This window comes from Anopheles gambiae, chromosome 2 (genome assembly GCF_943734735.2).
Source record: "Anopheles gambiae chromosome 2, idAnoGambNW_F1_1, whole genome shotgun sequence".
NCBI classification, from domain to species: domain Eukaryota; kingdom Metazoa; phylum Arthropoda; class Insecta; order Diptera; family Culicidae; genus Anopheles; species Anopheles gambiae.
In genome coordinates this window covers 17,060,342-17,073,161 of record NC_064601.1, presented here as the reverse complement: position 1 = coordinate 17,073,161, position 12,820 = coordinate 17,060,342, and the positions used below count along the sequence as shown (strand labels likewise).

Here is a 12,820-nt window from a genome sequence, read left to right as displayed (position 1 = left end):
TTGTATGCATATATTAAAACAAATGCTATTTAAACTGACTAGAGACTACCGGCCTAAATAATCAAACCGATCTCTGTAAAAGCAAGGAGAAGTTCGATTCCCATTTGAATTTCCGGCGCAAAGAATGCACGTTGGTGTATTCTTGCTATACTTTTGATTTTGAGATGCTTTTAAATCTACCCTAGATGTAAGGCAACATAAGACTTGCCCAAAGACCTTCTTCTATTTGGCGTAACGTCTTACGCGGACATAAAGGCTTTCGGCACTTCATTTAATACCACGCAGCACGACAGTCAGTCCTTGCTACTTGGGACTTCAGTCCTTGCTACGAATGAACTTACAGGGTTTCTTTGGCCAGCTTAACATCGTAAGCGAACAAATCAAACCCCGTTAAATACATTTCAACAATAAACAACAATAGCGGCAATAAAAATGGAAACTAGAATGATCTGTCATTGGTTGCTCTGGTATACGCTCGACATACTTTTGACAATGTTGAATATCCCTATTCCCTATTTTCGTATTGGAAATGAAATTTACAATGTTGAGCTGGCTAGAGAAACATTGCATGTTACAGCCTTAAGAGCGACGCGTTGTTGAACGCTCTTCTCGTTGGAATTTTTTTACAAAACAGCAAATTTAAAACTCCAACGTAGCAAGAACTTTTTTCTAACTATTTCAAATTGTTTTGAAAAAAATAACCTGGATAAATTCACATGAAATGCTTATAAACTAAAATAATAAACTAAAACAATAATAAGCATAAGGTTTCATCCTTGCGAATACATTAACTTTCAAACATATATAGAGCAGAAACATCAGTTGGGATTTTGATTAGGACTTTATAAAATAAGGGACTAGAAGAACATAGAAGCAACATTAAAAGTCTATCATGTTTAGAATTTAGTTACAGAGCAAATTTTAGTCATATAATCCTTTAAAAACGCTCCAATTCCTAGTAAAAAAGATAAACATATTTGCAAAATTATCGAATTTTCTTGAATAATTAATCATTAATTAATTAATGTTAAAAGCTAACAAACGTATCAAAAAGGCAAAACAGCAAATAAGCAAAACAAAAAAAATAGTATGATTTATCTTTTGAATAAAAAACACTGCAAAATTAAATCCTCTCAGTAAGCGGCAATTATTTGACTTCGACTCAACTGGAAAACTGCAAAACAACTTCGCAGGTTTGTGCAGAGTGTCGGAGCTGAAATTCACCATCGCCGCCGCCGTGATGGACGATCACGGCAACCTTTCGCCTCACGCGCCACGACTGCGCCACGCTCGCAGCAGCCTGCACGCCGCTGCCAATGTGGAGCGTGAGCGTCGATGCTGCCCGTTCAAGGATATGCCTCTCGGAGGATCTCCTGCTACCGCTCGGGCGGCCCCACCTCCGCTCCCTTCCTTCATTCGGCAACAGTTCCATCGCACTATTGCTCTTTCACTCTTCTCACCTTCTTCGTTTCCTGTTGAGTGGCAAACCACACACAACCAAGAGTTCCCACATAAATCCGGCCCAATCGATCTTGGAGGTTGGTTTCGTTCGCCCGTGCTACAGAGAGGGGTTTGGAGGAGACAACAACAACAACAACAGCACGGCCAATTGGCTAACGCGAAGTGGAAGTAATTAAAGTCTCTTTCTCGTCGTCTACCTGCCGCAACAGGGCCTTCCCTACCAGCCTGCCTCCTTTCCACCGTGCGGCTTGCAGAATGTTGCCGACACTTTTGGGGCGCAAAACGGTGCACGGATCACTCCACCACCGGCACCAACGGGGGAACCAACGACTCACGACTCCAAAACCAAACAAGCTGAAATCCGATATCGGGGTGTTCCGAGCCCGCGTGGAAGGGTGCAAACAAGTGAGCAACAAGTAGAAATGGGGAAGGCAACTGCAGTGGAGTGGTCGCTGTGACGTTCCAAAACCGGTGACATTGATCAGCAGGTATCTGTGCAGCAGGGCAGCCGCCGTGTACCGTCGTGTCGTGTGCGTATGTCCTTTTACGGAGCCTGTTGCTCGAATATGATTAACGCATTCGATGGGGCTGGAAGGCGACCGGCGTTCGGGGCGAAGGGGAGACCACTACACCACCCGGCTGTGACACTGTGGTCGTGCATCGAATGGTGCTCCAAAAACGAATGGTGAAAAAACCAACACATTCGGTTGCGCGAGAACGGCACACGCCGCGCGAGGTGAGATTGGAACCGCAAAGGTGCAGCGCAAGATAATCAATGGGTGGGGGGGGGGGAGGGGGGGAGGGTAGGGGAGTAGAAGAAGGCCCGGGTTAGCATCCAGCAGCATATTCGCAAACGATGCGAGGTAAAGGTCAACGAAGGTTGCAAGAAGGCAAAAGGAAGAAACGGAGCTGGGTGGGTTGTTGAACAATAACAATACGCTTTTAAAAAGCATCATTGATAAGAACAATGATTCAATAAGGATTGTCTCTTCGTTGAGCTATTTTAAAGCATGAAAAGTAGTGTATGCTATGGTACTAAGGCTCGAAGGTAAGTGTGAACATTTCAAATAATATTTAAAGGAACATCGCAACACATGTCTGTATATCTGCCCTATGCACCTAGCTTTTTTTGTAGCGCATTGTCTTACCTTGAAGAAAGCAGCCTTACTGATGCAGTACGCGATCCCCTTCCGACCCAAGCTGATGTAAACACGCAAGTTTGCTGCGCCGTGTCACTTTGCATACACAGTAAACCACCTGCACTAACTGAATAATATGAGTGATCTGGTATTCACGTGCGCCTGCTAGCACAAAACCCCCTCAAGGGAACGATCCACTAGAAACGGCACTATGGTTTCTGTATCTACACTTTGCTCACTCGATCGGTTGATTGGATTGGACACGGCACTGTAGGCTTAATTCACCGACGAGAAAATCAATGCTTATGCTACACCGCACTACTTCACTTAGGACCGCGTATTTTCCCCCGTTTTATTTCATCAACAAACGGTTTAGCCTTCGTCACTACACTGTAAAAGCGATCTGCGGCCACGTTTCATCTTCCTTTGGTGCAACTCCATAAACACACAATGTAGCACACACACACACACTGTCACTAACAATATCCGCCAAGCTTGAATTTCACACTAAATTTACACGCTTATTCTTTCCTTACTTTTTCCCCTGGCCAGCTTAGAGCATTCGCACATCAAACACACACTATGATGCGTGCTCCCTTCCCCCACTGGCTGATAGATGCTGCGTACGTAAGTACTGGAACCGCACATACACCGTAAAGGTTTGCTGCCCAGCCGCAATTCGCACCGAACGACCCGAGGGGCGCGTTTACGGAAGCACGTGCATCGAATCCGATGACTCGAGACCGAAGAAACTAGCCGCGACTGTGCAGGCTGTGCGAAACCGGCCAAGCACTCTCCCGCTCTCTGAGTGACTGGTTGGTGGGCTGGTTTTCTTTTTTTTGTGTTTTGTGTTTGCTCACCCCACCCCCCCACCAACAACTACCGAGGAAGGGGCCAATCACTCACGCGCCGGTGATCTTGCTGGAATCACACCCCACCATCGCTTGTTACGCTTCGCACTACCCTTAATTCGAAATTGCGCGCGATCGCGCAACGTGGGTGCACCCGGTGGACAAACTGTTTGCAAATATGTGATGAAAAAAATATTTTATCTTAATTTTCTCCTTTTTTATTTCATTTTCATATTCTAAAGATCCTTTTTTGAAAGGGTATGTATTTTTTGACGTTTCAAATATGTTTGTACTATAATTCAATTTGCTGTTGTGTTTGGTTTCATTTTACTTTTTGTGTTAATATAAAATATTTTAATTAATTAAAATGATAGTTTAACAAATTGTTTAACAAATGTATTTTTACTATTCTGCGTCATAATTTCAATAATGACAAATAAGCTGAGATTTTAAATGTATAGATCTTTACAAGCATTTAACATGGAAATAAACATAAAAAAAATAAAACGTTAAAATAATATTAATATAACACGTTCAAATAGCTCAATTGTTGTGATATGTTCATCAAGAAACAGTAGAAGCTTCCCTATTTAAGTTTTTATTTGAACAATCTTTTTTTATTTAACAAACTGATAGATGATCCCCATAAACGTGTTTCCTTACATGAGTGATATATTTACATCTTTTTTAGTGAATAAAATGTCAAATGAAATAATACTGATAGCTTCCACAAAAATGGTGAGTCTTTTCAATTAATCTTTGAAATAAATCGAATGAAATTCAATTCGGCAAAGGTTAGGCTTTACACGTTCGAGCTAAAAAGGAGCAAGTATTTGTAAATTAAATATATTCAATAGTTATGATTGTTACACTTGAATGGTTTATTGTGGGGCTTAAAATTACATTAATACAACCAACGCAATTCGCTAACAATGCAATGCCAACAGTCCTATACAAACAGTGGAAATGAGTGTAAATAAGTGCAATCGTTTCATGTGTAACGACCACCGTAGAGATTCAAAGGTGTAAAAAGGTATAACATTTCATAAATCCTTGCAGGTATCGTTAAGGCGTAATGATTCAGATAGAATCATTGTGATGGTTATATTGACTGATCGGTTTGATTCAGTCTAGCATTCATGCGCGATTTAAGACGAACAGGAACGTTGCTTGTTTCCGCTTTAAAAAGGTAACAATTATAAGCAAACTGAGTGCTAGTTAAAATAGACTTACAAACTTCAATGTCAATAATAGCTGCGTGAGGTAAGGGTGCAAATGAAGCAGTACAGTAATGCCGTTCACAAAATGCAAACCAAATGCATTTGAGTCAGTTAAAGCATTAAAAAACATAAATTAATCCCAACTTCCATCCTGTGCGCAATACAGAACGACTACGCCTTAGCATGCAACGAGGTAACGAGCGTTTGCAGCAACTTTTTCATCTCGATCTGCTCCTGCGCCATCCGCTCGATGTTCTGCTCCATGCGCGACATCCGGTACTCGATCGAGCCGACGTGCTCGTGGCGGGAGTGCAAAATCTCCAGCGCATACTTCACTATCTTCCCATCCATGTTGTTGAGGCAGGGCATGATGCAGCATTCGGTACCGTACTTGGTGTTGCGCTCCAGCAATCCTTCGACTTCCAGCTTTTTGTCCTGCACCACCAACTCACCCATCTCGACGTCCTGCGCGTACCGGGGCACGAGCGACGATACCATGATTGCGTTCGACTGGTTTGGCTTGACCGCGATGTACTTCAGCGGTTGATTGTTCGAGAACAGCTGCAAACTGTTCGACGGGAACAGCCACGCCATTCGCTCGGTGCTGCGAAACGGAAAGGGTAATCGTTTAGCAGATGAGTCATCATTGGGAAAACAGGCACCGGCAAACGTTGCTACTTACATGCAGCGAATGGGCTTCGATGTTTTCAGTGCATTTTCGTACTTGTTGATGAGGAACACTTTCTGCGTAATGCCGATGATTTCAGATTCCGCTTTGATGGTCTGTGTAATAGTGTAAAGAAGAATATAAAAAAGACGTCATCTACACGGGCTGTGTAGCGCAAACAAGCCACCTACCGTCGTGTCGCTCACGGCCAGACCGTTCATCAGGTTGAACAGCACGATCGAAACAAAGAACAGAAACAGCGCGAACACGAAGTAGCTCAAGCTTGACTGTTGAAATTTTATGTTCGCCGCTTCGAATTCCCCTGAAAGTGTAATTCACACATTACAACACATTTTCAGCAACAATAAATGCTATTTATAACATGTCGAGTGCGCGTTGACCGCGTAGCTGTATCGATTAAACATATGCGTTCCCATATGTACACCTGCTACAATGGCGCTTTACTAATGGTATGCAAGAGGAGGGGGAGGGTGCAAAAATAATCACCCCAAGTGGGTATTCCCCCGTTTTTCCCACGCCCGTTTACTCACCGGTCAACATTACCGCTGTTTTCATCAACGCAAGCGGAACCTCCCCGAACTGGTTGAACTGATCGTCATCACCATCGCCGTCCTGACCGGCGGCCGTCTTGTCTGTGGTCGCTTCGCCCGCCTCGCCGTTACCGCCGTTCGCCCGGAACAGCGTGTAGAAGCTGAACGCAAATGCGAGCAAAATGATCGAGTACAGCACCAGACACTTGAGAAAGTTCTTCGACACCGTCTTCAGCATCACCATGTGGGTCGAGATCGATAGGACGGGCAGCGTGCCGACGAGCAGCGTAAACTCTAGCGCCGACAGCAGAATCACGCAGGCGGACGCGACACGCCGCGTTTCGTCGCCAAACTCGCGCATCAGCACCGCGCCCGAGGCCAGGATGAGCAGCACCTCCATCCCGTTCTCGATCGACCGCACGTACACGCGCATGTTCAGCAGAAACTGGATCAGCTCGCGTGCGACCAAATATATCCAGCCGGCGAACGAGAGGAAGTAGAAGAACAGCTTGAACGGTGCATCTTCCCGGCCGTAGCAAAACACAACGTACGCCGTGAAGGAGACGAAGAATATCGTGCAGATCACCAGATTGATGTAGAAAAAGCAGATCAGCTTCAGCCACTTGAGCAGCAGGATGCTCGATATGACGGGATGCCGCAGCAGCCGTTTGGTGCTGGACGACTGGGCCATGCGTACGATCGGGCGCATCTCGTCCTCGTACGGCAGCCCGTTAAACGGCACCTGTTCCGGCTTGGCGTAGTTGGGCTTGTGGGCCGGCGGTATAAAGTTGGCAAAGCTGATCCTCACTTCGTAGTCCTCGTCGCCCGGCTTGCGATCGTTGTTCGTGACGCACGAGTCCAGATGCTTCTCCAGCAGGAACGAGTCCATCTCGCTGATCGGCAGATCGCCGAACATGTTCTCGCCCCCGATGTACGCACCCTTGGCCAGCAGCAGCTCCTGGGCGTGATCGATCTTGTACTTGACGGCGTAGTGCATCGCCGTACATTTTTTCGCATCGATCTTGTCCACCTCCAGGCGTGGATCGTTCAGCAAGATGCCCATGCTGCGGAAGTAGGGACACTTGTTCTTGTCCTTGTATACGTCGATCTGCTTCACGAGCAGCGAGAGCAGCGGATCCTCGTTAATCAGCGCCACTGCATCATCCGGTATGATTTGCAGCAACCATTCGAGCATCTGCACGTTCCCTCGATTACAACACTTGGCCAGCAGGCCGGAAAATAATTCCGGCTTACCGGTAAACTTGCCCTCTGCTATCTGCCCTTCAACGAGTTTCTGGGCAGCGGTCAGCTTCGCTCGATACACGGCCACGGATAGCAGCTCAGCGCGATCTTCTTCGCGCGGCACGTGACCATTGTTTTGCTGACAGTACTTCTCGTAAGCCGCAAGAAACTCGTCCTCCGTTCCGGCGGACAGTTTGTTCCGCAACACATCCACGGTAACCTTTTCCATGTCGTAGATGGGAATGTCCGTACCGGGGAAGTTCTTCACGATCGCTTTTCTCGCCTGCTGTCGCCGGTAGTCTACGTTCACGCTGTAGTTCTGCAAACAGTATTCAAGAATTTCCTTTCTCCAATCGTCGTATCCAGCTGTTACTAGCAGAGCTATCGGTGATACGTTGTTCTCATCGGTCGCGTTTATGTTGGCGTCGTACTTTAGCAGCAACTTAACACACTCAAACACATGCTTCCAATTGTCGCTGTCGATCTGTTCGAACAACAGGTACAGCGCTGTGCGATCTTCGTACTTTTGGTCCACCTGAATGCGCGGGGCGCTGAGCAATTCGGAAAGATTTTCACTGTCGAAGGATAGCGCGGCCAGGTGGATGGGATACTCACTGGTTTCGGGGTTTTTCTGCCGAAGAAAACAAGCGTATCGTTAGCGTGCGTCTGTATGCATGCGTATCTATGGAAACACTGCCCTAAAGGGTTTGTTTTGTAAATAAGCCCTACCAGTTGCTTGGAGGATGGAGACCCAAGCAACAAAGCTACCGCAACCCGCTTATTCGTGCGTTACGCATCGCGTTTTGAGTGTTATTCGTGCGAGAGGCACATTTTCAAAAATGATCCGTTACAAACGAAGTGATTTATGTTTTTATGGAAATGGGAGAAATAAAAGATTTTAATGTTTTTCTTATTGTAAGTTCTTGTTTGTATTCTTGTTAAATCATGTTGAATTTGTTGAATAAATTTAAATTATATGCTTTATCTCCTAGATATTACATACATGAGTGAATTGAAATGTTTTGAAAAACTTTTGTACGCTTCGATTAGGAAAAAAATATGCTTTGTTATTCATTTATACTATGTAAATTATTAAAATGATATTCTACGAAAAACAACAACAAAGCACTTCCCAACCCAACTGACATTTTATAGCACGATTAATCGGGAATTCGAGCAAATTTCCTTAAACTGGATCCTTAAACTTCCCTTAAACTGCACTAGTTTAAGGGAATTTAGAAAAAGTCCTTTTAAATCAAATGTGATGCGGCTTTTTCGTAACTTTCTTCTAGATTCGCTCGGAAACGATGTTTCCTATCGTTATAGTTGGTCATGTACCCATTTTATACTTAAATAATAACCATTTTTATAGAAAAACGTCACATAAAATTAGCTTTTGTTTTTCATCAAAAAACCATAGCTATGAATGAAAAATGAGCTCGACGGCATCATCCATCGATAGAGGAACGTCTAATTTACGATCACACCAAATCTTGGCGCTTTCAACACACTTGATCACATACAAATCCACAATTTCAGGCGTATCGAGTACTAATCGAGCAGATATGGTAAAACAATTTCGAGCAAATGTCACTTGGGAAGTGCCACAAATCCACTAAACGACCACTAAACGGCTTCTAAACGACTTAAGTTCTCTACCTAAACGGAATATAGAAAGACTTCGTTTAGCAGACGGTAAACGACTCATGCATTCTAAAAATAGCGAAAAAGCTGGTGGCGCTCTCTCTTGGTGGGATACCCCAACTAGTTGAGCTTCATCGCTTGGAGGAGAGCTTTCTCATTTCCTCTGTACTGTTGTATGGTTATGCATTGAAGTTATGCATCGCTAGAACTAGAACGGCGATACAATTGTTTAAATACTAAACTCCAATGGGAACCATCAGCACTGAAGCAAGTGAGATTTGAGTAATGGTCGTTGGTGTTGATACCCACGCATCTGACCACACGACCATTTATATAGATTTTTGTACGGAAAGTTAGAAGGCTATATAGGTCATGATAAGATGAAACTTGCCGAAACACATTGCAAGAAAAGGATAGCAATATAATAATCAGTTTTAATACGCCATCTATTGATCAAACCAATGAAGCTGTGGAGCTTTCATTTTTTTTCTATGGATATTAAATTTTCCAGTCGTTTAAGCTTAATCTGTGGCGCTTGGGTTGTTTTCCTTGATTTTTATAACGAATAGCAACTGCCAGACGATGACATAGAACAAATAGCTTTCTCACGAATAATTTATTTTTTGTCGCTCTGGTCTTTTTCTTGATCGTGTTCAGCACCTCAGACGTGACTGTTGATCAACTTAACCGTCGATCTTTTAAACAAGTGAGTTTAAAATGATTTATGTAAAAAAAAGAGTCAAAAGCCGAGGGGCAAACCCATTACACACACACACACACACACACATGCGCAAGCGCATAGGTCTATTCGTTCTGAATTGAAATAATGGCGTTTGTTATTCAACCATATTTTGATTGCGATTGCGAGCAACGATAAATGCTATCGATAAAACTTATGCTGAAAACACTATGCTTAGATGACACTTTTTTCTGTATACCACACAAGCCATGCTATTGTTGTAAATGATTTGTCATCGTCCTATTCATAAGGCAGCGTTTCGAAACATTGATTCTAATCCTGGCTGTGCTCAAAATAAAATCACAACCAATGCGCTATGCTTCTAGATTGATGTATGTGGTTGAAGGCCTTGTGGAGAAACATTTCACAAAGTAATTCAATAAATCTTGTTCGTATTTTTTTGGATTTCCTCATTATTAAAGATAGGCTTGCCTCACCATCCCTAGTTTATATTGCCCTGTATTGGAAATAATCCTATAAATCAGTATATTTTGCAATGTCGACCATTGTTGCTCATGGAGTGATGGCCATTGGGCCCAGGTCCTACCAAAATGATTTTCGAGCGATGGGGGGAGAGAGGTGCATATGTTTCGCAAGTCTCGGGGCCCCACCGTCCATCCTTTAGGGGCCCTAGTACCTAGTGCTCTGTCAATATACATACATACTGCATACTATGGACTATCAATCTACGGGGCTCCTCAATCGACGAAGCCCCAGGCGATCGCCTAGTTGGTATACATTATGAGACACTATCAAACCATTTGGGCATTCAATCCAATATCCAACAATTGTTTCCAAATAACACTTTAAACGTTATAGATTTCGTTATCATTGGTATATAATCTATTAGGAAAAAAACAGGAAAACCCGTCATCAGAAATTTCAAATTAGATTCTATTCTGTATAGGGGACGGCATGTCCGCGTAGGACGTTACGCCAAATAGAAGAATTTCTAGTTATAATTACAAATCCACATGTACATCAGAGAATGTTGGACTTATTATTGTTTCTAAGATTATTATCTTCGCCGGGCAGAACATGTTCAAAATTTGTTAAAAATTTGATGGACGCATCCAGACATGTTTCTATCTGTCAAATGCCCTTCATAGCTACTTTTAACGGTCTGACATGCACTTGATCACTGGCTCATCGACGTCGAATGTTTACCAAATAATAATTTCCGCCTACAATTATTTATTTTTCCTTAGAATGACTCATTTCCTTCTCAATTTAGTGGCTAATTTAGATCGAATTCATATTTTAACTATAAAGCTGCACATGCAAAGCTGCTAGTTCAAACGCAAGTGCTGTTTTCGTTGCTTCCCTTACTGGAGCACCATATCAAGATGAGTTTCAATATATCTATCCCTCCACAATCAACGGCACATGTACCAACCACCATACCGTATATGTAGACAATTCGAGCTGGCAAGCGCATTTCCGCCGTCTAAACTAATAACGCTGCTGCCCGCCCACACTCCGATCGCACAAACATTGGCTACTACTCCGGGGCAGCTTTGAGCAAATGTTTGCAGCTGTTCCGGAACGGCGGCTAGCGTTTTCGATAGCATTGTTTACTCTGGGCGCTGCTCCTAACGCTGAGCCAACGTTTCAAAGTGCGAATGACCAACCCAGCGGCCCCACCCAAAAATCTCTTTGAGGGCCGGTCACAAACGATCTCTTCCAGTACGTGCTGGAAAAGCATCAGCATATCGCACCTTCGAGCATTTAGTAGTCGTAAAATTAAAGTCACTTCATGTCAAATAAAAAACAAAAAAAAAAAGAAAGACAAAAAACCCACGCCATACGTACCTCCGACAGTACCGCTCCATGATTCAGACAGGCTCGGATGAACTGCTTCTTGCCGGGAGTTTTGCATGCTAATTCGAACACCGTGTACCGCGAGTCACGATCGCGGAGATTCACGTTTGCCCCGTTGCGAAGCGCTCGGTTGAACTCCGACAGGTCGTTCGCATCGAAGCTTGCAGCAAGCGCCAGCTAAAATTGGGAATTGAACGTGTAGAGTAACGTGTTGCGGTTGCATCGCATTTTGCTGACAATGCTGACTGCAGTACCTGCGGGCTAGTGAGGCTTAGATGCATAAACTTTTGAGAGCTCATGTTGTGCTGTCGATGTACACAGGGCGATGAAGAATTGCGTGGTAGGTTGTCGAATGTATGCTACAATAGCCACCACAGCCCGTCGATAAATGACACCAGTTCAAGCACGACACCGGAACGACTTCCGTTGTTGGACGGCGACACACTCAGTGTGTGTAGTACCACGAGAGCAGCAAGAGACTGTGGTGGCGGCGTGAAGGGAAAGGAACCGTTTCACGACGTTCCATATGTGGACACGGTCCAGTCAATTTTATGAGTCTTCCATACGCATCTATCACCACTACTTTGAAACGATCGTCAAACTACAGACGCACTTTGCTTTTTGTTTTTTTTTTCGGATGATTTTTTTGCTTCGAAACTTTATGCTTTTGTCAGAGGATCGCTTCTCAAAGGATTCACTGTTTTAGTTGTTATCACAATACTTGTACATAAAAACCGCACAATGCACCACACAGTACGAATTGGGAATCTTTATGAACGAACAGAGACCCAAAAAAACCCACTCTGATTTAATTAAGCGCGGGGGCACGCAAATCCAGTTGCTTCTCGCCGCACGGCCACAGAGCGAATAAACGAACGAATGCAGTGGACCAGCTAACCACGCCAATCGGGGACCATATGAGGAGCACTTTGAAACTTAACCCGCTATACCTCAGCGCTCATATGTGTTTGTGCATAAGGGGTTTTCGCTTCGATATGGGGGACCCGTGGCGACACCAACTAAACTCCATCGATTAGCGGTCCAATAGCTTGGAATAGCTGAGGGATGACTGAGCAGGAAAGGTTGGCGTTAGAGTCGCTGTTGATACATACTACACATTTGTTGTGCATTGTGGGTAGGACCCATCTCTTCTCTTCGACATTGACTGATCGCGACCATACATTCAACCGGGAGGAAAAAAGCCGTTTGTCCGGTTTCGACGCATTGGATGCTGCGTCATGACTTTCAGCCGACATGTCAACCGCGAGATAAAACCAACACCACGACAGAATGGTCGCGATTGACCCACGCACACATTTGCTTTGTTTCGTCTTTCTTTTATTATTTTCCCCCATTTTTTTTTTGTCTGTTTCCCTCATATGTTTCCCCATTCATGCGGTTATGCTATCGTGCCGGATGATATCTTTCACTTGGTATGAGTTCTTTCGGCACGGAATGTTTACGTCATCATTCCGCGTGTTGCGC

At 44.1% G+C, this 12,820-nt stretch overlaps 2 protein-coding genes across 4 annotated transcripts in view; both read right to left on the bottom strand.

Annotated features, from left to right (window-relative positions):
* LOC11175476 (uncharacterized) overlaps positions 1 to 3,365 on the bottom strand; it is a 40,216-nt gene extending 36,851 nt beyond the window's left edge. For 2 of the 3 annotated variants that reach the window (XM_061646586.1, XM_061646585.1), the window contains exon 1: positions 2,610 to 3,365. The gene's annotated coding sequence lies outside the window, so the exon portion shown is untranslated. The remainder of the gene's footprint in view (positions 1 to 2,609) is intronic. The other variant, XM_061646588.1, reaches the window with a different exon arrangement.
* Positions 3,366 to 4,308: 943 nt separating this feature from the next.
* On the bottom strand, positions 4,309 to 12,522 carry LOC11175956 (transient receptor potential cation channel protein painless). Its single transcript, XM_003436009.2, has 6 exons — positions 11,590 to 12,522; positions 11,327 to 11,512; positions 5,890 to 7,762; positions 5,530 to 5,660; positions 5,354 to 5,454; positions 4,309 to 5,275 (listed from the first exon to the last, which is right to left on the bottom strand). The coding sequence occupies exons 1-6, from the start codon at positions 11,632 to 11,634 to the stop codon at positions 4,843 to 4,845; spliced, it is 2,769 nt and encodes a 922-aa protein (XP_003436057.2). The 5' UTR covers positions 11,635 to 12,522; the 3' UTR covers positions 4,309 to 4,842.
* Positions 12,523 to 12,820: the final 298 nt, after the last annotated feature.

Coding starts and splice junctions, on each gene's coding strand:
- LOC11175956 (XM_003436009.2), bottom strand. CDS start 11,634: ATGAGCTCTCAAAAGTTTATGCATCTAAGCCTCACTAGCCCGCAG. Junction 7,763..11,326: donor ATGGAGCGGTACTGTCGGAG/GTACGTATGGCG, acceptor TTTCTTCGGCAG/AAAAACCCCGAAACCAGTGA. Junction 5,455..5,529: donor TGGCCGTGAGCGACACGACG/GTAGGTGGCTTG, acceptor ACTATTACACAG/ACCATCAAAGCGGAATCTGA.